This window comes from Muntiacus reevesi, chromosome 4, assembly GCF_963930625.1.
Source record: "Muntiacus reevesi chromosome 4, mMunRee1.1, whole genome shotgun sequence".
Lineage (NCBI taxonomy): Eukaryota > Metazoa > Chordata > Mammalia > Artiodactyla > Cervidae > Muntiacus > Muntiacus reevesi.
Genome location: NC_089252.1, coordinates 84,144,750 through 84,171,595, shown reverse-complemented (window position 1 = coordinate 84,171,595; position 26,846 = coordinate 84,144,750). Strand labels below are relative to the sequence as shown.

At 38.2% G+C, this 26,846-nt stretch overlaps 1 protein-coding gene across 1 annotated transcript in view; it reads left to right on the top strand.

Moving 5' to 3' along the window:
* Positions 1-26,846, top strand: part of CNTN6 (contactin 6) — a 161,955-nt gene that overhangs the window by 16,590 nt on the left and 118,519 nt on the right. The window contains 1 exon segment of the mRNA XM_065935281.1: positions 20,954-21,049. Within this exon segment, the coding sequence (XP_065791353.1) occupies positions 20,954-21,049 (96 nt within the window).

Below are 26,846 nucleotides of genomic sequence, written 5' to 3'. Positions count from 1 at the left end.
GTCTCCTGACTAAGACGTCACTTTACTTCTGGAGAATAATATTTTGGAACTGCCAAACTACAGGTGAAAACTGCAGGCAAAGAGGGTTCCTTCTTGTCAGCATGACTTGAGAAGACTAACAGTGGTAAACTATGTCTCTGAGAAGCTCCAAGTAGGGTCATTCTAAATCTGGTTGGTGTTTGGCATAAACTGGGCCTAAGGAATCTTCTCAGGGCAATTCATCAACAGAGACTCCCGGTTGCAAGTAGGCATTGCATGGATAAATTTGAAAAGTCAGAATGCTTAATTTCTGCATTTTCCCCCACTGAACCACTGAGATTTTATTTAGAGACACGTATAGAAGTGTATTCAATGCAGATGTTCTACTCTAAAAAATCTGTTTCAAGCATTCTCTTTTGTCAGCTGGAAAAGCCTCTTCAGCATCAGTCCTCACACCACCTCTCCCTAATCCAGCCCAACATTGTGCCACCATATCATTTACTCATATTTTTGAAAGCAAGAAAAGGAATATTTATATTTTTATTATTATTTATTCTCTTAATTCAGGAGTACTGGCCTGCACAAAACTGAGACCTTAAGAAGCTGTTTTGGATTTTGAATAGTATTCCAAGAAGAATAGGACCTCAATTTTAAGAAATAGATTTCATTATCTAATTTTATCTATTATATGATTTAGTAGATTATAAAATTTAATTTTTAATTAAATTTCTTTGGCTAGTATGTGTGATAATGTATTAAAGACTGTAATTGTGTAAGTGGTGAAACAGTCTGGGAGGCTATACAGTCCTTCAGATGTTAAATGAGAAAAACATGAGTGAGAGGGTAGCAATGGAAAATGAGAAAAGGGGAGATACTATTGAGGAATGTGGGTTGTTAATAACATTTGCTGCTAGATGGGATACAGATTTTGAGGGAGAAGATGATATCAAAGATGAAAAAAGGATAGCTGTGCTTTTATGAGGAAGACTTGAAGAAACACTTTGAGGAAGGAATGAAAAGTTTCATTTAGGAGATGTCATATATTTAGATACAAAGGTCTGTATTGCATATAAGTACTGTGTGTGTGTGTGTGTGTGTGTGTGTGTGTGTGTGTGTGTGTGCGCGCGCGCGCGTGCATGTTCAGTTGCTTAGCTGTGCCTGACTCTGTGACCTCATGGACTGAAGCCCGCCAGGCTCCTCTATCCATGGAATTCTCCAGCTAAGAATACTGGAGAGGGCTATCATTTCCTATCCAGGGGATTTTCCCATTCCAGGGATTGAAGCCACATCTCCTGCATCTTCTGCATTGGCAGGAAGATTCTTTACTACTGCACCAACTGGCAAATCCAATATAAATATTACTTGAAGCCATAAAAGTAGTCAAAGTCACCAAGAATGAAATTTTCAAATGAAAGAAGGTGAACCCAAAATAAATTCAAAATAATTCCAATTATTAGGCATCAAAGAATATAAATAGATATATGCACACTTGAAATAGCTACATAGTAGCTGATTATATGAACTTTATCATATTATTTTAAATAATTAACTGTTAATGGGCTTAGTTAAACTTCATTAGACAGAGATATAATGACTATTATATATTCCTTTATTCATTTGACCAATTATATCCCTACAGAAGATATTAGAAAGTGGAATTGCTGAGGAAAATAAGTTTTACATTTTAGATGTGAATACATCTTGATTAACAACCCTTGAAAAACAGTTATACAAGATTATACTTGCAGCATCACTGAGTATGCAGTTTCCTCTTTCTCTGTCAATATTATATATTGCTAAACTTTGCATTTAGCATCTGATAAGTGACAATTTTTATTGTTTTAATTTGGATGTCATGGCTTATTAATACATTGAACTTTTTATACACTTAGAAATTCAGAATTCTTCTGCATGATCTTTGCTTAGTTTTGTACAAGGGGGTTCAGATTTTTCTTACTAATTTCCAGAAATTGCTTATTCTAAGCATGTTAATATTTTTTCTATAACAAGCTTTTTAAATTTTTCAACTTTTATTTTAACTTTGTCATATTTTTACGTAACAGAAATTGTAGCAGTAAAATTGATTTTCTTTGTAATTTAATGTATCGCTGGTTTCCTTTAAATTTGGTTTGTTTTGTGACACCTGCAAAAACATTTTCTCAAGCCTAGAATTATAAAATTATTCCCCTTAAATACCCTTATGGTTTCATTTATTATATCTAGATCTGTGATTCATCTAGAATTTATTTTTGTAAAGAGCTTGAGGTTAACACCTAGCTTTGCTTTCTCTCCTCTATCCTGCCATGTTTTCTCATTTTCATTTATTAAATAATCCACAGTTGACAGACCTCATCTTCCACTTACAGTGCAAGTGGTTATTTGCTTTGGAGGCAGTACAATGCAGTAATTAAGAGTAGAGACTCCTATTACTCTAAATAATTTTCCTCTACCCTCATCCTGCCCCTCCTGGTAGGATGTATCAGTGGCTGGTGACACAGTAAACTGTTGTACAAAGCTCAAAACTGTACCACAGGGTGAAATTTCTCCTCAAGAGAAAGCTTGTTTATCACCTGAAGGCAAACTTTAAATGGCAGCACTGCCCAGATGTTAGTTGTTTTTGGTGCTTTATTCTACCTATGAATAGGTCAGATACAAAGGTTTCAAAGGCAGCTATTAACACCAAATGCTGCATCAAAACTGGAGAAAGTGAGTGATGAGTTGCCTTTGAGTCCATTCCATCAATTTCATTTTAACCTGATTTATTTGGCTATATGTCTGTCCCCCTCTGCATTTCCTATATCAGCTTTATCACAAATCAGTCCCCTGCAAGTTGTATTGGAAAAGCAATATGTGTGATTGAGATATTGTTAACAACAAAGTGTGTTCTGGTCCCAGAGCTGTTAGATTCTGATTGATAAAATTTAATATTTTGAAGGGAGCAAAAAAAAAAAAAAAAAAAGAAAAACAGAAAAGACTATTATTCCAACTCCTTTATTTGTAGTGTGGGTGAAGTCCTTTTTATCTCCCCTACTTTCATTGTAGCAGTGTAACTGAGATTGCAATAAATTATTGAATGCAATATCCAGATGTCCAGATGATTTTTTGGTACTGCTGCTGCTTCTTATGGGCGAGAGAAAAGATAGTTGAGGTTCTGGAAAACGTGTCAAAGCCTAGTAATAAAATAAGGATTTCACTGAACAGAAAGTAATGAAATCACCCAATTTATTTCTCTTTCACTGTTGTAAAGCAGGTAAATCTTGCTTCATACGCGTCACAAAGCTTGAACGCACAGTGGCCTGGTACGGGTGCTGCATGGTTTATGTGTGAAGGACTGGAAGAGTACTCATAAATACTTTTAATAAAAAACTGTGGGTTGAAGCAGCTTAGTTTTTCAAATAAAAGAAGTTTCATTTATGTTTGGGGATCATGGCTTTTAAAAGTCAACCCTCTCCACTTTTCCCCCTACTGCTGCTGCTGCTAAGTCACTTCAGTCGTGTCCGACTCTGTGCGACCCCATAGACGGCAGCCCACCAGGCTCCCCCATCCCTGGGATTCTCCAGGCAAGAACACAGGAGTGGGGTGCCATTTCCTTCTCCAATTCCCCCTAGTACCAGTCTTCTAATACTGCTGGATGCCTGAGGGTTGATTTCTCCAGTTCACCTTGAAACTCTTAGGTTTGGCTTTTATCTGTTCCATGGAGCAGTTACCTTTGTTTGAGGGTACTTTCAATTTCCTTTCTCAGATCCTTTTGTTAGCTGTGGCACATGCAGATCAGCCAGGCTTGATCAAGATACTAGTCTGAATGAGTTTTGGTGAAGAGTTAAGACCAAGGGTTAGCACAACTTTTCCATGTGTAAAGAACCATGCAGTAAATACCTTTGGTTTATAAGCCAAGGTCTTTGGTGTTTCAGGGTGAAAGCAGCCATATGTAAACAAACGAATGTTGCCCTGTTTCAATAACAGAGTCAGACACGACTGAAGTGACTTAGCAGCAGCAGCAGCAGCAGCTCTATATCTACATTAAAAAATATTTTGAGGATCTATTGAATTACTAGAGACATGCATATATAGATTTATTAATATATAAAATCATAAATAGCATAATACATAAAATGCATAGTATATAGTTAAATATATATATGTGTGTAAACACACATATGAAAGTATATGATGTATGTGAAAGTGTAAGTCACTCAGTCGTGTCCAACTCATTGTGACCCCATGGACTGTAGCCTGCTAGGCTCCTCTGTCCATGGAATTCTCTAGGCAAGAATACTGGAGTGGGCTGTCATTCCCTTCTCCAGGGGATCTACCTTTGACCCAGGGGTCGAACCCCGGTCTCCCATATTGCAGGCAGATTCTTTCTTTGTATGTGAAAGTATATGTTAAAAAGTTATGCTTTCTTTAGATGAATAAAGAAAGTCTGTCTTTCAGTGATTTCAACAAAAACTGCGTTGAATGTGAAGCAAAAAATGTGAAGAAATTTTCACAGATTTTGAGGCATAATGAGTTCTTAGTGGGTTATCTAGGCCATTCCTTTGTCTTTAGGCAGGGATATCCTTAAGCCAATGCAGATGATATCCTGACTATTTCTTTTAGAGAAGCAATTTAGTGAAAGTGCCTATAAACCATTTGCTGATAGAAAGAGAACCTCTTGAATACAAAATGACTCCCTGATTTTAAGTGACTTTGTGGTGACAAGCAAGAGAACTTTTAAAAAACAGAGTATCAAAAACATTTTTTGCTTTGGCGAGCCAATTGCCTTGCCTGCCTGTGGCTTCCACATGGGGGTTCAGACTCAAAGCATCAGAGGATCCATCTGTGCTTATTATGCAGCACAGCACCTCTGATGGTCCAGAGGTGAGTCTTAATATTTTATACCATTAACTGTGTAGTCCCAAAGATGGATTCAGGGCAGATGTTTGATGTTGCAGCATGTTTGGGCTGCTGAATACCATTGTGAATTTCTCTGCTTCTCTTCAACATTTTAATAGTGGTAACAACAATAAATTCCCCTTATTTTATGTTTTAGGTAATAATTCACTGAAAGAAAAACAAAAATCGATTTGTTTCTGTAAGGCATCATAGTCTCTGCTTTATGAAGAAATAAAAATATTGGCTGTTCAAACTTAATGTGAAGGTCCATGTGTGCCATTAAAAAAAAAGAGAGAGATAGAGAGAAACATGGATTTCCCACAGGAGATGAATCTCTTTGCCTGTTTAGTTCATTGCCACACTTTCAGCTTCTGGAGCAGAGCTTGGCAAAGAGTAGTTGCTTAATAAGTTAGTGTTTGATAAGGCTTGTTTTAAATGTCCATAGTATATTCTGTCTGTTTCCTTAACTTTCTTCAAAATTAGAATTCATGATGAGGATTTGGATGCAGGTAATTTCAGGCATCACAGTGAAGGAGAAGGGAACTATATCGGAAAGAGAGAAGACCCACAAAAAGGAAACTAGAGAGTAGGTTATCAGTACAGTGGACCTCTGAGAAGCTGTATAGAACACACCACACGATTGCTCCCTCACAGGGCAAGGAAGGTGGAGTACTTACCTTCCAATTCTCTCACCTCCTAGGTTGAGGGTCACTCCTGAGGATATTAAATCCCCAGCTGGCATACTTGGGATGCAGGTCATACTATGCTCACGGAATAAATAAGTCCATAGAGCAGTTTCAGGCAGAGAGACACAGGTGCTGAAGGTAGCAAGTCATCACCTGTGATTACCTCCCAAAGTGGCAGGTGGCGTCCTGCTGAGGGAATATGGGGCATCTACAGTGGCTTACAATCATGCCTGAAGAGAATTACATCACTTTCGGTTTTGTAAGTGACAGTCATAATGTGAGAAAATTCAAGAACTTTGGTTTGGTATTTACATCTATGACAGTTTTAATTAAAAAGGTCATAGAGACTTATCTAATAAGGTAAGAGGATACATAAAAGTTCAAAGATAGAAATTCAGAAATTTTATGTTTTCCATATACCTGGCCCTAGTATTTCTAAGTAAATATGTTATTTTTCAGTTGCTTCTGATTGCTGAATAACTGATTGGACTGTACTTAACACTACTCTTAAAATAAATACCTAATTGAGACAATTGGACAGTGATCTCCTTGATTAATCATTATGCTGAAGATTATAATTACAGTTTCTACCTGTCTTATAAAAGAGTAAACCTAGGATGCTGGATGGGTAACTTCTTTTCTATAGTCACAGACATCTGACATTCAATATCTCAAAAATTTCAAGTAAGAGACACAAGCCAACTTCATGGTAGATTCAGGACCTGAGAAGTATATACAGTAGCTATGTTAAGGCAAAGCAATATATAGTCTTGATATTTTATGACTGTATGAACTATAAGTAAATACAAGGAGACTGATCTGCAGAGACGAGAATGGAACAGAGGCTCAAAGAAAGCACAGATGACCAAGACCCTGACGATTTACCAGGAATAAAGAAATAGAGAGATGGAGGGAGGGAACAACTGATGGCCTTCCTGTTCTCAGACATGTTTCCTATGTTTGTTTGCATGAGATTTCTCCTCATAGCTTTATATCTGTCCCTACTTTTCATTTAGAACGCTTTAAGTAAACTGGCCCTGCCATGCAAACACATCTAGATCAGACAATGAACAGACTATGATTGCAGCAGAAATTAGAATGTACTAGATCAACTAGATCATCATGGTAAAAAAAAAAACTGTAGCTCCTTGGGATTTGAAACTTAACTCCAGCAATTAATTACTAGTTCAGTGACCTTTTGGCAAGTTTTCTTAAACTTTTACATTTAGCATTTCACATGTGGCTTCCCTGGTGGTTCAGTGGTAAAGAATCTTCCTGCCAATGAAGGAGACGTAGGCTGAGTCAGGAAGACCCCCCCTGGAGAATGAAACGGCAACCTACTCTAGGATTCTTGCCAGGAGAATTCCATGAACAGAGGAACCTCGCAGGCTACAGTCCATGGGGTTGCAAAGAGTCAGACATGACTGAGTGACTAAATGACAACAACGCAAAATATGCACAATCATAGTACACACTTATTAGGTAAACATATAACTTATTGAGGGCTATTTGACATAATATTTAAGCTGGTTACTTACAGCATTTCATTTATTTTCACAATAATCAAATAACATAATTATTTTTAAAACCATTTTACAGATTTGATTTACTTATTCGTTCTTTCCAACAAATGATTGCTGCATATCCTTTAGGTATAAGATGCTAAGCATATTAAGGGACACTATAAAAATACCTGAAAAGTAAACTTTTTAGTGTCTCACACTTTATAATTCTAAGAACTAAATTAAAACACAGGCTTTTATTAAAGCTGTGTTTAGTTTTAATTAAAACTAAATCAAAGCCCAAACACTATCTTTCAACTATGTGACCACTCTTTCATTTTATATAAAACAAATAAACTTCCCCTCTGCTCACAGGTTTGACTTTCTCTCTCCTGGGCCATGATCTTTTATAACCAAACTTCAGAGGCAATGAGCCATCATTTCTGCCATAATACTGGGCACATAGACCAATCCTAGTATAATGTGGCGGGAAGGTACCAGAGGAAGCAGTGGATAACATGAACAAGTTCACTGGAGGCTGTTTTAGAATCTGGCTACCATGTCATTTTTCAGAATAAATCCTAGCCTTTTCTCTCTGAAATCTTCCATGATCCAACAAAAATTGGTCTTATCCTTTCTTCAATTCTGGAAGAAAATATGGTTGACTCTACAGGTAGCTATCTTGCATTCACAATTCACTTTAGAGTTATAATTATTTATTAATGCATTAAACATGTACTTGTTTAAAACCTGCTTTTTGTAAGTACTGACCTAGTTACTGCAGGAAGACAAGGTCCCTATTCTCCTTATAGTCTAATTTAGAAAAACTGAAATAAATGAAACCAAGCACCATTTCTGACAGTGATTAGACCTTTAGGGAGAAAAGTAGAGAGTGATAGGGAGCTGCTATTTTAGATTGCTTGTCCAAGAGAGGTTTCCCTAAGAAGGCAGCACGTAGTCAGAAATTTGAATGTCAGAAAGAATCCAGCAATGCGGGGATTTGGAGGAATTTTTCAAGCAGAGGAAACAAAAGGGCAAAGGACTCTAAAGGGGAGAAAGCTTGTGTTCTGAGAAACATCAAAGAAAAGTACTCACTGAGTTTTCCTGAACAACAGATGAAGTCGAAAGAAGGAGCATAACATAACCTAACCCTGGTATGTGTGTTAGTAGCTCAGTTATGTCTGACTCTTTGGGACCCCATGGACTACAGCCCGCCAGGCTCCTCTGTCCATGGAACTCTCCAGGCAAGAATACTCGAGTAGGTGGCCATTCCCTTCTCTAGGGGATGTTCCCAACCCAGGGATCGAACTCTGGTCTCCTGCATTGCACGCAGATTCTTTAGCCGTCTGAGCCACCAGGGAAAATATAACCCTAACTCCAACTTTAACCCTTAGGAGGCTTAAATAATTTAGTAAGTGATTTAAAGTCACTTTTATTTCTCTGAGTTCATTCTGTGTGCCAGCACTGTACTATGCACTGGGGACACAAAAACAAGCCCATTTACTATTTTTCACAAGGAAGTCATACACACAATTGCAGTTGGGTAGGGTTTATAAGTATTTTCATGACACATGAACTAATAAGTAAACTCTACATTTAAGAGATTCTTATGATAAGTTATAATGAAATGCAAGCAATTCACTTATTTTTTATGTATTAAATCAACCATTACTTCTTGAGTACTTGTCTATGAGATGCATACTTAAAGGGAACCTGAGAGATTCAGCAGAATGAGTCTGATACTGAAAGTAACAATTTCAACTTTGTCAGAAAGAAGTACTATAACCCAGACCAATTTCATTTATATGAAACTACTACCAGTAGGTGCTTTGTGACTCTTAAAATCTGAATAAAATCTACTCACTGTTCTGCAGGAGAATCAGTGTTCAGATTCATGCGTATCCCAGTGGGCAGTCATTCATTCCAACCATCGCTTCCAGCTCCACCTCTATCTCTGCACAGCCTCATATAGTTTTCCTTCTTTCTTCACCCTGGTTTTGATCCAAGAGTGGATGGAGATTTTAGTTCTGTCTGCCACATAATGCACTTGCTAAACACACTCACATTGTCTTTGGTTTGTAACAAAACACTTATAAAAGTCTGGGGGAGAAAAGATGTATTGACACAAGAAAACAAACTACTGTAGGTTGAGTAGACTTTTTCTGAAAGACCTTCAGAATTCTGTAAGTTGACTTCCATTTTGCCTCTGTTTCTCTCTCCCGTCTACCTGCCAGTTCCATCCCTGTTCACTCCTAATACAAACCACCTCTGGTTCTCTCAAAAGTGTCCTCTCTCCTGATCCACCATATCCTCTGGAGCTCAAATGACCCATTTTCTTAAATCATCCCCAAACTTCAGGACATGAGTTTGAGTAAACTCTGAGAGTTGGTGATGGACAGGGAGGCCTGGCGTGCTGCAGTCCATGCAGTCGCAAAGAGTTGGACATGACTGAGCCACTGAACTGAGCTGAAACTTCAGGCATCTATACATTAACTGTGGGGTTTGAAAAATATTCAGGCACCATGTATACTATTATTTATTTTTCCCAAATTGATTTTATATTTTTAGTAAATATATGTATTTAAAAGTACATATTTATGACCACTGTATGCAGAAAATTAGTGTCGTTTATGATAAGAAGAAAATTTTTAAAGAGCAATGAGCAGCTTTTAAAATTAAAAAATATATATATTTGTTTGTATAACACTTACGTGCATCACCCATACAATCAAGTATTTCTATCCCATATATTACTAATATCTTCCCTGTTCCCCTGTCAAGGTTACTATAAGTAGTTACAAAGATGAAAGAAGCGAAAGTGCTTGGGAAAACAATGGTAGTTTATTTAAATTAGGTGCACACTCTGGCTCTGGCTTCTGCTCTCTCTCTGGTCTCTCTTTTTCTGTCTCTAAATGACAATGCATGCAAAAGTCCTTATCAGTGAACCTCAATTCCCCTGAGGGCTGAGCTGGTGAAAGCGGCAAAGAAAATGCAGATTGCATCTGTGACTCCAAAGACCTTGCTTAGAGTAAAACAATTTAATAGGAAAAAAAAAAAAAGTGTTTAGCAACAACCATAAAGTCAATCTCCCTAATTTTAGTTGTGGAAGTTCTTGCAAATTGAAATCCGTAGAATAAAAACTCTGGTAAACTCAGAGCTTAAGTGTGTGGGAGGTCTTTGAAAAGATTTCATTTCATACTCTATGTATAAGCAGGAGTAGTAACACATTTTTGCCAGGAGTTCTGCTCCATTTCCTTGAAAACTCTACCTTTCATATTCTACATAGGTTGCAACTTTTGAAATTGAACTTTCTGATTAAACCATCATGATGAATAAAAGGGCATATTATGTACTCCGTAGGAGAGGACTCTGGTTGGTGTAGTTGTTCATATGTACTCCTCTTACCAAGGAGCCTGGAGCCATACTTCAAGGAAATCACTCCCTTTTACTGTAATGAGCATCACAAAAATGGATCAAAAGGGAGAGAAGAGTGAGATTGCTCCTGAAAGGACGAGGTTCACCATATTTTCCACCAAAACTAACAACTCCAGCCCTCTTTGCTGATGGCATGGGTACGGGAGCTAATTAGAATGGAAGCTCTGCCTGAACTCCCTCAGACCTCTGGGAGGCCAGTGATCAGTTTGGCTTTTTTGCCACCATGTGTGAAGACTTCTGTACCAAGTTAGGACTTTCTTTCCAAAAAGGCAGGAGGACTTTTGGATGAAAATAAATTCTGCTTCGCCTTCCTCTTTGCCCCTTCTCCCCTTCCTCTGGTTTTCCCCTCTCCCTCCATGGTATGACCAGAGTGGCATCCTGAAGAGCTGAAAATGCTTCTGGAGTCAGAATTAGGTAGGAGTCCCTTTCTGGACCTCTTCTAGCTGTTCAGCCTTGGGTAAGTTACTTAACCTTTCTGAACTTTGGTATGTTTATTTATAAAATAGTGTCATAGTAGCTATATCTCAAGGACACTGTGAAGATTAAATGTTATGGTGTTTATAAAGTTCCAGAAACTGTGAACTATGTCAATAAACAAGAATTTCCTTCCATTGTGCTGGAAAGCCCCTTTCACTGTACCTCTCCAAACTTAGTGGATGCATTCAAATTTTTAACTGAAATCCAATTAACCCCCAGCATTCTTCAGATTAGCTACTTTGATGGTCAAAATGGAACAATTTCTCGCTGCCATTCATGGCTCCTTAGCAAAATCTTCAAATGTTCATTCTGGAAAAAAGATAACCTTGATCTCTCTCTCTCTCTCTCTCACACACACACACACACACACACACACACACACACACCCCTGAGTCCATTTCTTCCCACATGCTGTCAGTTCAGTTCAGTTGCTCAGTCGTGTCCACCTCTTTGCGACCACAAGGAACCACAGCACACCAGGCTTCCCTGTCCATCACCAACTCCTGGAGCCTACTCAAACTCATGTCCGTCGAGTCAGTGATGCCATACAATCAACCATCTCATCATCTGTCAACCCCTTCTCCTCGCACCTTCAATCTTTCCCAGCATCAGGGTCTTTTCCAATGAGTCAGTTCTTCACATCAGGTCACCAAAATATTGGAGTTTCAGCTTCAGCATCAGTCCTTCCAATGAATATTCAGGACTGATTTCTTTTAGGATGCACTGGTTGGATCTCTTTGCAGTCCAAGGAACTCTCAAGAGTCTTCTTCAACACCATATAGGGCATCCTTTATTCACCTGAGGATTGACCTCTTCCAGATACTCCTTTTTTTTCACTTGAGCAGTACTTGTATCATTTATTAATCAAGGAATACAAACAGCCTTAGTAAATCTCTTTAGAGATTACTGAGTAAAAATGTACTGGCATCGTCCTTCTTGTGGAATAAAAGGCAGGAAAGTGAGCATTTGCCAAAAGGCACAATTCAAGACCAAGAGAAAGCAGAACAACCTAGGATTTTTCCGGGTACTCACTCACCAGCCCGAGAGGTTTCCTTCTGCCTCCAGCTGGGCTGTGTAGCTTTCTGAGCAGAGAGGTGCAATGACCCTCCATCTAACACTCCTGTCAAGTTGGCGAAACATTCTCTATAGAAAACACAATGTGATGTGGCAGTGCTTGGAATAAAATGCATGTGCTTTGAGTTTCAGCCTTTTGTTCTTTCACTAATTCACTGAGCATTTGAGCTGGCCACTGGCTGAGCAGGAAAGGGAGTTCCACACTCAGTCTTTAAGAAAATACATTTTGTTACACCATCAGACACTGAAATGAGAACAGAAAATAAAACCCATTTAAAATTTCTAAACATCCTTCTTTTGTTGATTACTAACAATACACAGTTCCCAATAACATTTATTTAGTACCTGCTGCTGCTGCTGCTGCTAAGTCACTTCAGTCGTGTCCGACTCTGTGTGACCCCATAGACGGCAGCCCACCAGGCTCCCCCGTCCCTGGGATTCCTAGCATCTTCTAAAAGTTTTAGAGGTATCACATCTCTATTTCTCTGACACAGGTGCTCTTGGGAACTCCATTTCATTTATTTATTTATTTACTTTTGGCCTTGCAGTTTGTGGGATCTTAATTCCCTTACCAAGGACTGAACCCAAACCATGGTAATGAAGGTGCCATCTCCTAACCACCGAACCTCCAGTGAATTACCAGTAGCTCTATTTAAAGCAGTGAGAACTGAGATAGAAAGGAACTATAGAATCTGGCCTGTATCAACAGCTAACACATAGTGGACACCATTATTCACTTGAACCTGTACTGTCTGATCCTCAACCTGTGTTCTTGATCATTTTGTCCCATCACCAATCATCTGGTGCAGAATTCCTTAGTGGGATGTTTAATCTTTGCATGCCTACTTAAACTTCTTTTCTTTTCAGAAACACTAAAGATCTGCACTCTTCAGTAACCTGACATCTCAGTCTATCCTATGCTATCAAACTTATATTGGTCAATCCTTCAGTTCTGCTTCTCTTTCATTTACCTAGTTTTCACTGTAGGGAGTGTGCAGATTTAGAAAGCAAAATGGACAGGTCATGTTTAGAAATTTTTTTTTCAGTCATAGCTTACACTGCTTTTACCACCATTAGTCACAAAAAATGAGTCCATTTATAGAAATTTAAATCCAGTCTTGCATGTATATTATAACAGACCAATCATTTCATATTTGTTTCCTTGTTCTGTTTATTAAACATTTTTTTCTGAAAATCTTGATGCAAAACCAATAGGAAAAAAATCTATCAGCCCCCTCCTCACTATTATTCTATATATTTTTCTTAAAAAATCATAAGGAAATGGTTCTCAGTAGATTCATTATTCTCAGAAAACCAAAGAACAGCTCACTTGCTCTCCATTATTTCTGAATTTTTATAAAAATGCCTTTACACCAAAAAAGAGAAATATTAACATGGGTTGTAAGTGGATTTGACACCAGAATCTCTTAAAGTATCTATTTACTTCCAGCTTGCATATAACCATTCCAAATTTATGCCCAATATCAAGACTTAGCTATTGCCCCTTTTACAGAATTTGACAGTAGTATTGTGCTTTATTAGGTTATGTCATGTTACTGAGTTGTACTAGGAAACACAGTAATATTGCAAACTCTGTAACTGAAAATGTGGTGGAAATCATCTTGAAAATGATGGTGGAAAATGAAACTGGTCTAAGCAGACATATTTTTGTATGCCACTTAATAAAGACCTGGGAAAATTAATTACAGTACCAAGAATTTCAGCTTATTCAAAACCACCCAAGAAATAGGAAATAGTAGCAATTTTGCTGTTCTCCATGAGCAGCCCTCTTCCAAGGGGCAAGTTAATAGAGATATGAATTCAGAATCACCTTACTGCGATGTCTTGAGATTCATAAAGTTTTTTTTATTACAAAAGTTACACATGTTATATCTAGGAATTCAGCAGGACTAATGCAGAACTGGAGAATTATTCTTGGTAATTTTCACCAGTTCCCTTTCACTGGGCAAAGTACCAGCTTCTGGCACAGGAAGATGTTTTTCCATGGGCAAAAACAAGAACATGTACCTCCAATGTGGGAGCTGTATCATGAAGGTGAACATGTGTTCCTTGGTCCTGTTTACTTCAGCACCAGCTCTTAATGCTGAGACTTCTTTAGAGGATGTGCAAAGGGGCAAAACAATATTTGATTGGTGGAAACCCAGGAGCAGAGTAATGGAAATCTTAGAGCTGAAAATCAGATTTTACGTCCTCAAAGTAATCAAAATTGCTTCTGAGGTGTCGAAAGAGAGAAAATGAGCACTAGTCTGGGGGCAGATCATATGGTCTGTGTCTTGGATTAGATGCTAGTTAGAGAGGCAGTTAAGCAGCTAAGCAAATGTCCTCTAGAGCAACAATATTTGGAATTAAATTTTATTTCCTTTACTTACAAGCACTGTGAAGTAGGATAGATCCATCAATTTCTGAGTTTCGTAGGGGGAGCTGGAGGGAGGTGGACTTCTTTGCAGAGGAAAATGGGAAGATTTAGATTTCCCTTGCTCTTCAAAGAGGGGACTGTAGTGGGAACATTATAGAAAAGAGAGAAAGAATAGACATAAGTAACAGAAGGAAGGAACTAAAGGACTTTTAAGAAGTAAATATCTTATATTGGATCTTAAGGTGTTTGGGTCACATATTACTAAATCAATAAGCTTGACAATAGAGGCATAAAGTATGATAATGGTGGTGTTTCAAATTTGTGTGTGTGTGTGTGTTAGCAGGTGTGTATCTGTGTATGTAGGCCAAGATAAGGGGCTGAGATCCTGCTCTGCAGGGACGGGTGAATGGAGACAAATCAAGAACACATGTAAAGGAAGAAAGGGGAAAAAAAAAGAAAAGATGCATAAGAGTGAGGATATCAGAAAGGGAAAGTGAAAAAGTGAAAGTGTTAGTCACTCAGACATGTTCAACTCTTTGCAACCCCATGGACTGCAGCCCAGCAGGCTTCTCTGTCCATGAAATTCTCCAGGCAAGAATACTGAAGTGGGTTGCCATTTCCTTCTCCTGGGGTTAGGGTTAGGGTTAGGGTTCGGATCTTCCCAACTCAGGGATTGAACACAGGTCTCCTGCATTAGCAGGCAGATTCTTTACCATCTGAGCCACCAGGGAGCTATTTCTAAAGCCTGACAACACAACACTCCCCCATACCAACCCAAGAATTTGCAGAACTCTTTGGAAAGGCACTGAGCTTTTGGGTTGGTTTGTTTGAGCTTGGAGTGGCAGTTTATGCCAGTTTATATGTTGCAAGTGGTAGGGACATCCCAGTTAACATCTGGAAAGAATAACAGAACAACAAGATTGAGTCCTGGAACCAGACTTTCTCCTTTTCAGTTCTGCCTTGACTAGTAGAAGCTGTGTGGTCTTCAGTCAGTTGCTAATCCACTATGAATCTCAATACTCTCCTTTGTTAAAAGAATGTGATATTGGTATCTACATTCCAGGGTCATCATGAAGATTCAATGAAACTGCTTCATTGAGTGTTTCGTACATAGTAGTTATTCTTGATATATGAAAGAATAAAGGAAAAATAAAGATTTAAAACACTGTAACAAAGTAATTCATGCATTGCAAATCAAGAAAGATTCAATAAATAGTATTATTTTTACTTTGGATAACTCAACTACTCTATGTCCTGCTTGAAGCATGGATCTTTTCCTGGTGAAGATTTTTCCTATCTCTATCTTTTCAGATGCTGTTCTCTTGGTCAGGGTCAACAAACCCTGGGTACCCACAGACTTCCTCTCAGTTATGAGAGTTGGCAAACCACTGGCCTCCTTCTGTGATGGGGGCTGGCACCGCCAAACATATCCTCTGACTGTGATCCTCAGGTCTTGGCAGCCAATACACAGTTTTCTTACTTTAATTGGGCTGAGATTCATTCCTACATGTGGCAGCTGCAAAGATGTATTCTCCTTACAATTAGGCATTGCAACGCTTAGCATTGCTTGGACTTAATTTTAAGTACATTTTGGTGGCCCTTTTCCCTCCACTGCACCTTGGTTGCTCCAGGAGAGAGCATATGGCCCAGTAATTCTTTAAAGCTCATTTTATGGGCCATTCTCAGGCACTTCCTGCTGGCCTTTGGAACAGAGCCTTGTTTGTGACTGCATTTTTGCTTATGCTCCTGCCAAATGCTTCCTCCAAAACCAGCAATAAAACCGCAGGATCCGATAAGCCCTGGTCATCAGAATGGCTTAATGAGAGCAACCTCGACAATTGGGGTCTTTAATAGCAACCAGCACGGCAGGACTTGTGCCTTGAGTACCAGGACAGCCTGGGCAGGTCACCTTTGTGGTTTATGGGAATTTCTCCAATTATTATAAACTTTGAGACCATCTCAGGGAACAATCTCATACTAAGCTATTTTTCTCTTAAGCAAAAAATGGATAGGACAAAAACAGAAAAGGGTGGTCCTCTCTGGCTTCTCCTTATAGAAGAATAAATCTGGAGTTTATAAAGGTCTTACAGAGAAAAGAAAATTTCACTGGGTTTATATGGCTACCTTCACTGTACATTGCTTCAAAATAATGTGAATTATATTATGTTGCTGGCTGGCAGAAATGTACTTGAAATACAGGTTGGATACTTAAAACAGATTTTGTTCAAAGTATATTCACATGAAATGGCACTTAAGGTAAAATTAGATCTTGTCTATGATCTCTGTGCTATTAAACAGTTTTAAAATCTAAATTATTAATTAAAACCTGTGAACTAGTACTATTTTAAAATGACTGCATTTTGATTGCTAACAGAACTTGGGTGACTTTCAAAAGAAGTTGATTTCCTTTTATGTTAGCTAATAGAAACCCCATTGTAATCAAAAAAGGCATGAAGAAATTATGTTACAAGTGGATGATATTTAAGTGGAAGTTAACACAGAATATATTAAAGTACCCATGGTCTTATCAACAGCGTGTTATAATGGCTCTGATTAACACTGAAAACATGATTGATGTTAGTGTGAGCATGGAACACTGACAATGGGACACTGAAAGAATGTAATTGAAAGCTTGTTAATTTCATAGAATTATTCAATTTCTCTCTACTCCTTTGTGACAGCTTTCATTTTTGTGACCATTAAAAAGTCATGACAATTTAATGAGACCTTTCAATGATAATAGTAATGAGAAAAAAACCTTAAAATCCTCACTTGTTATTACTGCTAGAAATAGAAACAATCAATATATTAATTTTTGGGTTTAAATACAGTTAACCTGATTCTTAATGAGTCATATGTAAAATGATGCAAACACGTCTAGTCTGTAATTCACATTAAGTGTACCAACATGTTATAGGCTGACTTAGTTATTCTACAGCCAAAGAAGAAGGGGGGGGGGCATATTTGTTTAAAAATCCTCTAGAAGAAACATGCAAGGCACTCTAGTTCTCTGATAGCTCAGTTGGTAAAGAATCCACCTGCAGTGCAGGAGATCCTGGTTCGACTCCTCAGTCAGGAAGATCCACTGGAGAAGTGATGGGCTACCTACTTCAGTATTCTTGGGCTTCCCTTGTGGCTCAGCTGGTAAAGAATCTGCCTGTAATGTGGGAGACTTGGGTTTTATCCCTGGGTTGGGAAGATCCCCTGGAAAAGGGAAAGGCTACCCACTCCAGTATTCTGGCCTAGATAATTCCATGGAATGTATAGTCCATGGGGTCACAAGAGTCAGACATGCCTGAGCAACTTTCACTTTCTAGGTCCTAAGCAGGTGTAAGGCTAATGACTGCTGAAGATGAAAAGAAAGATATTTAGCTGGGAAGAAGCAGACTCTATCTTGGAAAAATATTTTCCTTATTAAAAGAAGAGCATATATGTATATATAAATATATATGAAATTTACATATATACATCAGTTCAGTTCAGTCACTCAGTCGTGTCTGACTGTCTGCGACCGCATTGACTGCAGCATGCCAGACTTCCCTGTCCATTGTCAACTCCCCATCCAACCATATCATCCTCTGTCATCCACTTCTCCCACCTTCAATCTTTCCCAGCATCAGGGTCTTTTCCAAGGAGTCAGTTCTTCACATCAGGTGGCCAAAGTATTGGAGTTTCAGCTTCAGCATCAGTCCTTCCAATGAATATTCAGGACTGATTTCCTTTAGGATTGACTGGTGTGATCCCCTTGCAGTCCAAGGGACTCTCAAGAGTCTTCTCCAACACCACAGTTCAAAAGGATCAATCCTTTGGTGCTCAGCTTTCTTTATAGTCCAGTTCTCACATCTATACAAGACTACTGCAAAAAACACAGCTTTGACTAGATGAACCTTTGTTGGCAAAGTAATGTCTCTGCTTTTTAATATGCTGTCTAGGTTGGTCATAACTTTTCTTCCAAGGAGCAAGCATCTTTTAATTTCGTGACTGCAGTCACCATCTGCAGTGATTTTGGAGCTCCCCAAAATAAAATCTGTCACTGTTCTCATTGTTTCCCCATCTATTTGCCATGAAGTGATGGGACCAGATGCCATGATCTTAGTTTTCAGAACGTTGAGTTTTAAGCCAACTTTTTTACTCTCCTCTTTCACTTTCATCAAGAGGTTCTTTCATTCTTTTTCACCTTCTGCCATAAGGGTGGTGTCATCTGCATATCTGAGGTTACTGTTATTTCTCCCAGCAATCTTGATTCCAGGTTGTGTTTCATCCAGCCCAGCATTTCACATGATGTACTCTGCATATAAGTTAAATAAGCAGGGTGACAATATGCAGCCTTGATGTACTCCTTTCCATATTCGGAATCAGACTGTTGCTCCATGTCAAGTTCTAACTGCTGCTTCTTGACCTGCATACAGATTTCTCAGGAGGCAGGTCAGGTGGTCTGATATTCCCATCTCTTGAAGAATTTTCCACAGTTTGTTGTGATCCACACAGTCAAAGGCTTTGGCATAGTCAATAAAGAAGAAGTAGATGTTTTCCTGGAACTCTCTTGCTTTTTCAATGATCCTATGGATATTGGCAATTTTATCTCTGGTTCCTCTGCCTTTTCTAAATCCAGCTTGAATATCTGGAAGTTCACAGTTCACATACTGTTGAAGCCTGGCTTGGAAAATTTTGAGCATTACTTTACTAGCATATGAGATGATTATAATTGTGCAGTAGTCTGAACATTCTTTAGCATTGCCTTTCTTTGGGACTAGAATGAAAACTGACCTTTCCCAGTCCTGTGGCCCCTGCTGAGTTTTTCAAATTTGCTGTCATATTGAGTGCAGCACTTTCACAGCATCATCTTTTAGAATTTGAAATAGCTCAACTGGAATTCCATCACTTCCACTTGTTTTGCCACAGTTCTGGCTCAGTCTCTATGGGGGTCTCTGGGTTCTGGTGCCCACAAGGTTAGTTTGAGCCCTCTGAGCATCTCTGGTGGGAAAGGGGTTTGATTCTAAATGTGATTTCATCCCTCCTACCATCTTGCAGAGGCTTCTCCTTTGCCCTTGGACATGGGCTATCTTTCTTTGGTGGCATTCAACATTTTCCAGTCGATGGTTGTTCAAGAGTGAGTTGTAGTTTTGGAGTTCTCACAGCAGATGAGTGCACATCCTTCTACTCTGCCATCTTACACATGTCCTTCACTATATATATGAAATTTACCTATCAGGTCTAGTGATTTACTTTTTTAAATTGTCATTCATTAGCAGGAAGCAAAGTATACAAAAAGAACACTCATTTGGGAAATAATACTTGGAGAGATAAAGAGTGTGAGAAATACAATTATATTTCTCATGCCATTGGCCATCTAGATGGTGTTAACACTGGGTGTGTAGATGGAGAACAACAAATTTTTTGGATATTTCCTCTCAAACATAATAGGTGAAAGTTCACAAAATGTGAGTTTCTACTTTTTCTGTTCAGCTGCAAAAGATGTCTGGGAAAAGTACCTTTGGTTAGAAAAGTGTAGTATTCTATAAACCTATAAACCTATTACTGTGTGAAAGAAACGGCAGTAGATTTTGGTAGACAATTAGCAGTCTCTACAACAATTATTACAACATGTAAATCATATTTATATGTACGTGTATATATATCTATATATATGTTTTGTAATTGGTCTTCTACTTTTACCATTAGTGAATATAGTCAGCGCAAAGTCTATGTCTGCTTTATTTACTAATACATCCTTTACCCTTAATACTCTTCCTATCTTTTAGAGGGTATTCAACACAAATTCGTTAAAACACTGACTGACTGACTGAATGAATGAATGAATACAAGTGATTTTCCAGGCAAAGAAACTAAGGTTCAGACAAGTTATACAGTTTAGCCTTTTCTAGAGGTTGGGTGACCATTTTCTAGGAATGTTGAATGATTTATAACTCAGATGGATAGCTTAACAAGACAGTTAGTAAACTCTCTTCCAACACTGAATGTCTATGATTCTTCGGTGTTGTAGGAAATTACAACACTCCAAGTAGGACCATGAAGCTGCTTTGTGAAGGAGTAGATCAAGAGAAATAAGAAGATTTACCTTTTTTCTTGTTGGTTCAGTCACATATAATTCTTTCCTTCACAACATTCCAAGCTAAGCTCTCACAGGCTTCATCCCCATATCAAAATGGTTACCATTAATCTAAAATGCTAGAAGACAGCAGCAAACTTGCCACATACCTCTTTTAAATCATGCCTTCCTTGGGCAGGAAAAGTAAATATGTGCTGTGTTTAAAAGATTTCCTGTTGAGCTTCAGGCTGCCTGGGAGATTAAAACAAATAGTGAGTTATGTTAATAAATGTCTTTATCATATATTCTGCATAGTTGTATTAAAATAAAAAAAGGAAAGACAAAATTTTGAGAGGTATAACCAGTGTACATTGATTGATTATCAACTAAATCTTTTGGTCAGACAAGTGTGAGTATTCATTGCTGTTGCCAATTTTTTCTTCTTAAAATTTTGTTCTGCAAAACAATTAGTTCTAAACTTGCTTTTCTGTTTTTCAAGATATCGAAGACTTTGAAACCAAAACAAGAAGCACAGTGTCCGTCCGAGAAGGTCAGGGTGTGGTGCTTCTCTGCGGTCCACCCCCACACTTTGGAGGTATGGTTACTTTGGGTCACACCATTAATTCAGCCACTCGGGGAATAAAGTAGGCACAGGAGTCCTTAGTGCCAGTGGTAGCCCTCCATCAAATCTAAGGGACTATGAAAGTTTTTCTGGCTCATCCTGCTGCATCAAGTCCTAATCCAAATCTTTTTTAAAAACATGTATTCAATCACTCACTCAACAGATACGTCCTTAAAGAGAGACAGTATGGCCCTGCACGCATGTGTGAGCGTTGGGGCTTTGCAGTGAAGTGATCACAGCTGTAATCTGAGTTCACCCTACATGACAAAGAACGATTTGTTTAACCTTTTTAGGCTCAATTTCCTCAGCTGTAATGTAGAATTACGAACTGATGCCTATACTATAGTTCAGTCATGAGTGCTAAATGAGCTAATGAAAGTGTGAAAAGTGAAGTTGCTCAGTCATGTCCGACTCTTTGTGACCCCATGGACTATGGCCCAGCAGGCTCCTCCGTCCATGAAATTTTCCAGGCAAGAGTACTGGAGTGGGTTGCCATTTCCTCCTCCAGGGGTTCTTCCTGACCCAGGGATTGAACCCGGGTCTCCCGCATTGCAGGCAGACGCTTTTACCATCTGAGCCACCAGGGAAGCCCGAGTTAATGAATGTAAACCAGTTAATTTAATGGCTAGTATTTTATTTTAAAAAGAAAGCCAGGATTGTCATTTTATTTTTATTATTGGGTTTCACGGAGAAGCAAATTCCAACAGTTGTTCTGGAAACCTCATGTTAACTATTGGAAGAGGAAAGTTGCCCCTTTAATTGAAAGAGAATGTTACAGGACACCAAATCAGATTATCTCCTGGCAATGGTGAAAAGCAAGCAGTAAAGGCTATTCTCTGCTTTGGAAGAATCTGGATTAACCGGTGAACTACCCAGTTGCCAGGGATCTAAAACACCCACTGATTCTCACCCCACTGGGGCTGCAATTTCTTAAAATCTGGATGGTTTGGTACAATTTGGTAGATTCTCAGCCAACTATGATCCTGGAGGAAGTCAGTGTAAAAATATCCATAAAGTCATTTCAGTTAGTACAATCCGATATCACACTATGTTATGAAAGGGAAAGTGAAAGTCATTAGTCATGTCTGACTCTTTGCGACCCCATGGACTGTAGCACACCAGGCTTCCCTGTCCATCACCAACTCCCGAGGCCTGCTTAAACTCATGTCCATCAGGTCAGTGATACCAACCAACCATTTCATTCTCTGTCCTCCTCTTCTCCTCCTGCCTTCAATTTTTCCCAGCATCAGGGTCTTTTCCAAGGAGTCAGTTCTTCACATTAGGTGGCCAAAATATTGGAGTTTTGCTTTAGCATCAGTCCTTCCAATGAATATTCAAGACTGATTTCCTTTAGGATGGACTAGTTGGATTTCCTTGCAGTCAAGGGACTCTCAAGAGTTTTTTCCAACACCACAGTTCGAAAGCATCAATTCTTCAGTGCTCAGCTTTCTAGTCCAACCCTCACATCCATACATGACTACTGGAAAAATCATAGTTTTGACTAGACAGACCTTTGTTGGAAAAGTGATGTCTCTGCTTTTTAATATGCTGTCTAGGTTGGTCATAGCTTTTCTTCCAAGGAACAAGCGTCTTTTAATTTCATGGCTGCAGTCACAATCAGCAGTGATTTTGGAGCCCCAAATTACCATATGAAAATAAAGTATGTCACTGTTTCTATTGTTTCCCTATCTATTTGCCATGAAGTGATGGGTCCAGATTATATGATCTTAGTTTTTTGAAGTAATGTTATAGTTAGTTTAATAATAATAGCAAGTACTTACACAGTACAGACATAAATACTTTATATGTATTAGATTTTTAAATCTGTAGAACTACTAGTCGAGGGAGATACTATGATGTTTCTTTTTTTATGAATGAGAACAGTAAGATACAGGAAGGGTAAGTAAATGGTCCAATGTCATGAATCTTGTAAGCAGGAAGCCATACTCAAATCCATGCAGTCTGGGTCCCAGACCCTGGATAGATCCTAACCATCAATGTCTCTTATAATTGATTTCCACTTTAGAATAGGAGGATTTTTGGAAACAGATGTACAAATTTTAAGAAATAAGTGAAAAGAACTTTTCTTCTAATATTAAAACAAATATTATTTATGATCCTTTAAAAACTTGAAGTTCTTTTTGCCATTACTTTCAGTTTCATACAATCTTGTGAAATGTTAATACAAAAAGAAAGAAAAAAACCCTAATTGGAAGTTAGCAATATTTTTATTCAATATTATTACAGAGTGGTATTTCACTTTGATCACTAGCATTAGGGAAGAGTTACAATACTTTCAATGTTACCTGATAAAATGATATCATTCCAGAGCCCGCAAAAATTTGATAATGCTTATTTTTTAACAATTAAAAAAGAAGTGGATGTGAAGTTGCTGGGTCGTGTCCAATTCTTTGCGACCCAATGGACTGTAGTCTGCCAGGCTCCTCCATCCATTGGATTCTCCAGGCAAGAATACTGGAGTGGGTTGCCATTCCCTTCTCCAGGGGATCTTCCCGACACAGAGATAGAACCTGGGTCTCCCGCGCTGCAGGCAGACTCTTTACCATCTGAGCCACCAGGGGCCCCATTTTTTAACAATAGAAAGGTTATTTTCCAGTACCATAATTTAAGACAAAACATGCAAATTGTGTTTGTTTGTACTGTCGGTCTATGCCATTTTATACTCCGACATTGGTCAAAGAGACTTGACAGAATCATAGACTAGTTTCAACTTTGTTTACTCTAAATAGGAACAGCAGACATGTAAAATATTTCTAAATGAATGTCATATATTTTAAAAAGGCAGTAAAGTATGAGAAGCTTTCCCTGGTCACCTTGTCACCTACCAATGAAGAAGTATATGTTGATTTCTTTTTTCTTTTTTAAAAATTTTAATTGGATGCTAATTACTTTACAATATTGTGATGGTTTTTGTCACACATTCACATGAATCAGCCATGGATGTACATGTGTTCCCCATCCTGACCCTCCCTCCCACCTCCCTCCCCATCCCATCCCTCAGGGTCATCCCAGTGCACCAGCCCTGAAATTCCTGCCTCATGCATCAAACTTTTAAAGCATGTAAAGCTTTCATTATAACAGTACCTGTTTAATGTCATGAAATTAACTCACAGATATACAAAACCTACCTGAAATTAAGTCTAACTGAATAATGAGTACCTGTTGCATGCAAATTATGACAAATTTGACTGATACCAAATTCTGTTATGCAATATACAATGCTCTAGCCAGATTCCAAAGGTGTTTATCAATATTGACTTCATCCAGGTATTATAAGGATTTTCTTCTAAGAGCCATGGCTTTCTCATATCTACAATGGCAGGAAAGCTGGAACACCATTCTTTTTTCTTTCATATCTCTCTCAGACCAAAACTGAGGGGAATATTGACACCATTTGCTCTAATCATGCAAAGAATTACTAATTCATTAAAGTATTAATAGAGTAATTGATTCATTAAATATTAATAATGGCAATAATAACTACCAGTTGTTGAGTTGTTACCCTCAGCAAGCACTATAAGGTTTTCCATTTATTTTCTTATTCCCACTATTTCAATAATTAAGAATAATAACTTTAAAATAAGAAAGTTGAGACTCAGACTAAGTAAATCAGTTTTCAGTTAGTAAATAAAGACAAGATTCCAGCCCAGAACTTTCTGACTTCAAGAATTGCCAGTGGATAGACTCCGTGGTTAATTCTTCAACCTCAAGTTATTTATATATTAGTTTCAAGAATCTTATACCTCCAAGTTTGCTAAAAGCCCTGAGAGTGTCTTTAACTACGTCATTAAAACAATTCATTCTTCTTCTTCTTTATTCCTCACCTTTTGGTGAGGGTGAATTGTGCAAAGAAAAACCTCAATAAAGAAAAGAAATGTATTTGTCAGATAAGCTTTAAATTGCATCAGTGGACAGCTAGTTGAAAGTGGGCCAACTCTACAAACAGACATGGTCTAACTTTGTCTGTAATTTTCCTTGGATTATATGTATATGTAATTCTAAGCTCATTCCGGTGGTTGGGTAAGTTCATTTCCTTGTTGTAGGCCTAAGGTCCCCAAGTCTTTTCTGGCCAGCTGTCAAGGGCCACTCTCATCTTATAGAAGCTGCCCACGCTTCTTGCCACATGTCTCTACATTTTCAAAACTAGCAACAGAGAATCTCCTTTGCATCAGTTCCCTGTAATACTTCAAATCTCTCTAGCCTTATCCATTCCCAGGAAGGGCTCATCTGAATAGGCCAGCACCATCAAAGATAAAGCCACTTTTTCAAGTCAACTGTGCCATCTATTCTAGCATAAACATGGAAGTGAGTTTTCACCATACTCATAAATCCCATCATACTCAGATGGTGGGTAAGGGTCAATGGGGGTTATTTTAGAATTCTGTCAGCCACAATTCACTTTCCTTCCTTTATTTCCATCTCTCTAAAGGCTCCATATTTGCCTGCACACCTAGCAGTTATAAAGACACACCCTAGAAGTATCCCAACTGGGACAGACAGAGTCAGCAGGGCCAGATGGGGCAAATGTTGGCAAGGCCAAATTTATTTTTATACTCAGTATGTGAATAGCAAAGACTTGCTGTAAATATTAATAAAGCTTCTCATAAAGAAAGCTGCTACAAACTCCATAGTTATAGAAGGCCATAAGAGCTGAAATTCTCATATCATTTTTTGAAAAATTTGGTTCTGTTGCTTTTGTATGTGTACCTGGTATGTATGGTCTATGTACCTAGTCCACAGCAGTGAATCCCTCAAGGTGTTCAGTAACAAGTGAAAAATCATATTAAATGTGATATCAGAACATCCTGAATTCTTCATGCTTTCTCTCTAGTGTGTTCACAAAAAACTTGCAATTTTTTTCTTAATAAGGCCTGTCAAATATATTTCAGTCTGCTTTACATATTGTTTCTTAAAAAAAAATAACTTTGGGAGAGTAAGAGAAGTATCAACTAGGCTGAACACTAGAAATCTACCCAACAAAGAATAGCTCCAGGACCCAAACAAACAAACAAAAAAAGTGTGTAAATGGATTTCCCATGAAAATAATTGGTCACGACTCAATGAAATAGTAGAATAATCAGCATAAACCAAACTGAAGCAGTCCTGTTATATGGATGTCCTTTCTTTCAAATAAACCACAGGAGATCTGAGTAGACACTCTTATGGATGTTTCCTACACAATTTTTAAGGCAACAACAAATGCAGATCTAGGAAGGGAGGATTTACAGACAAAGTTTATTTTAGGAGAAAGGTACCCACAGTGGAAAAGAGGAGAAACCTAGGCAATAATACCAGAACACAAAATTGGCACGACTGCTGTATTTCTTAGAAATGTGATTTTTGGAAACACAACAGGAACCATTTGCTCTATTCTGTGAAAAGAAGTGTATTTTCTTCCATAATTGTACTTCCTTAGCAGAGATAAGCTCCTTGAATGTGACTGAATATATGCCAGTAGAGACAGACTCATTCCTCCTTTCCACCCTCCTAAAATATGACTTCAAAATACTTCAGAGAAATGTAAGTTATAATGAAGGTGTGGTGGAAAGAACACACTGAATTGCAACATTTCCTTCCCCATTAGACCTCATTTTCCTTTCTCTTAAACTCTCTCGCTGGTAGTCTACGACTTCATTTATCTTCACACAATATTTAACAGTCCCTTCCATTATCTGTTATATGTTTTATCCTTAATTTGGATATACACCTCAGAAAAATACAGTTCTCCTACTTAGCTTCTTGGTTTTTG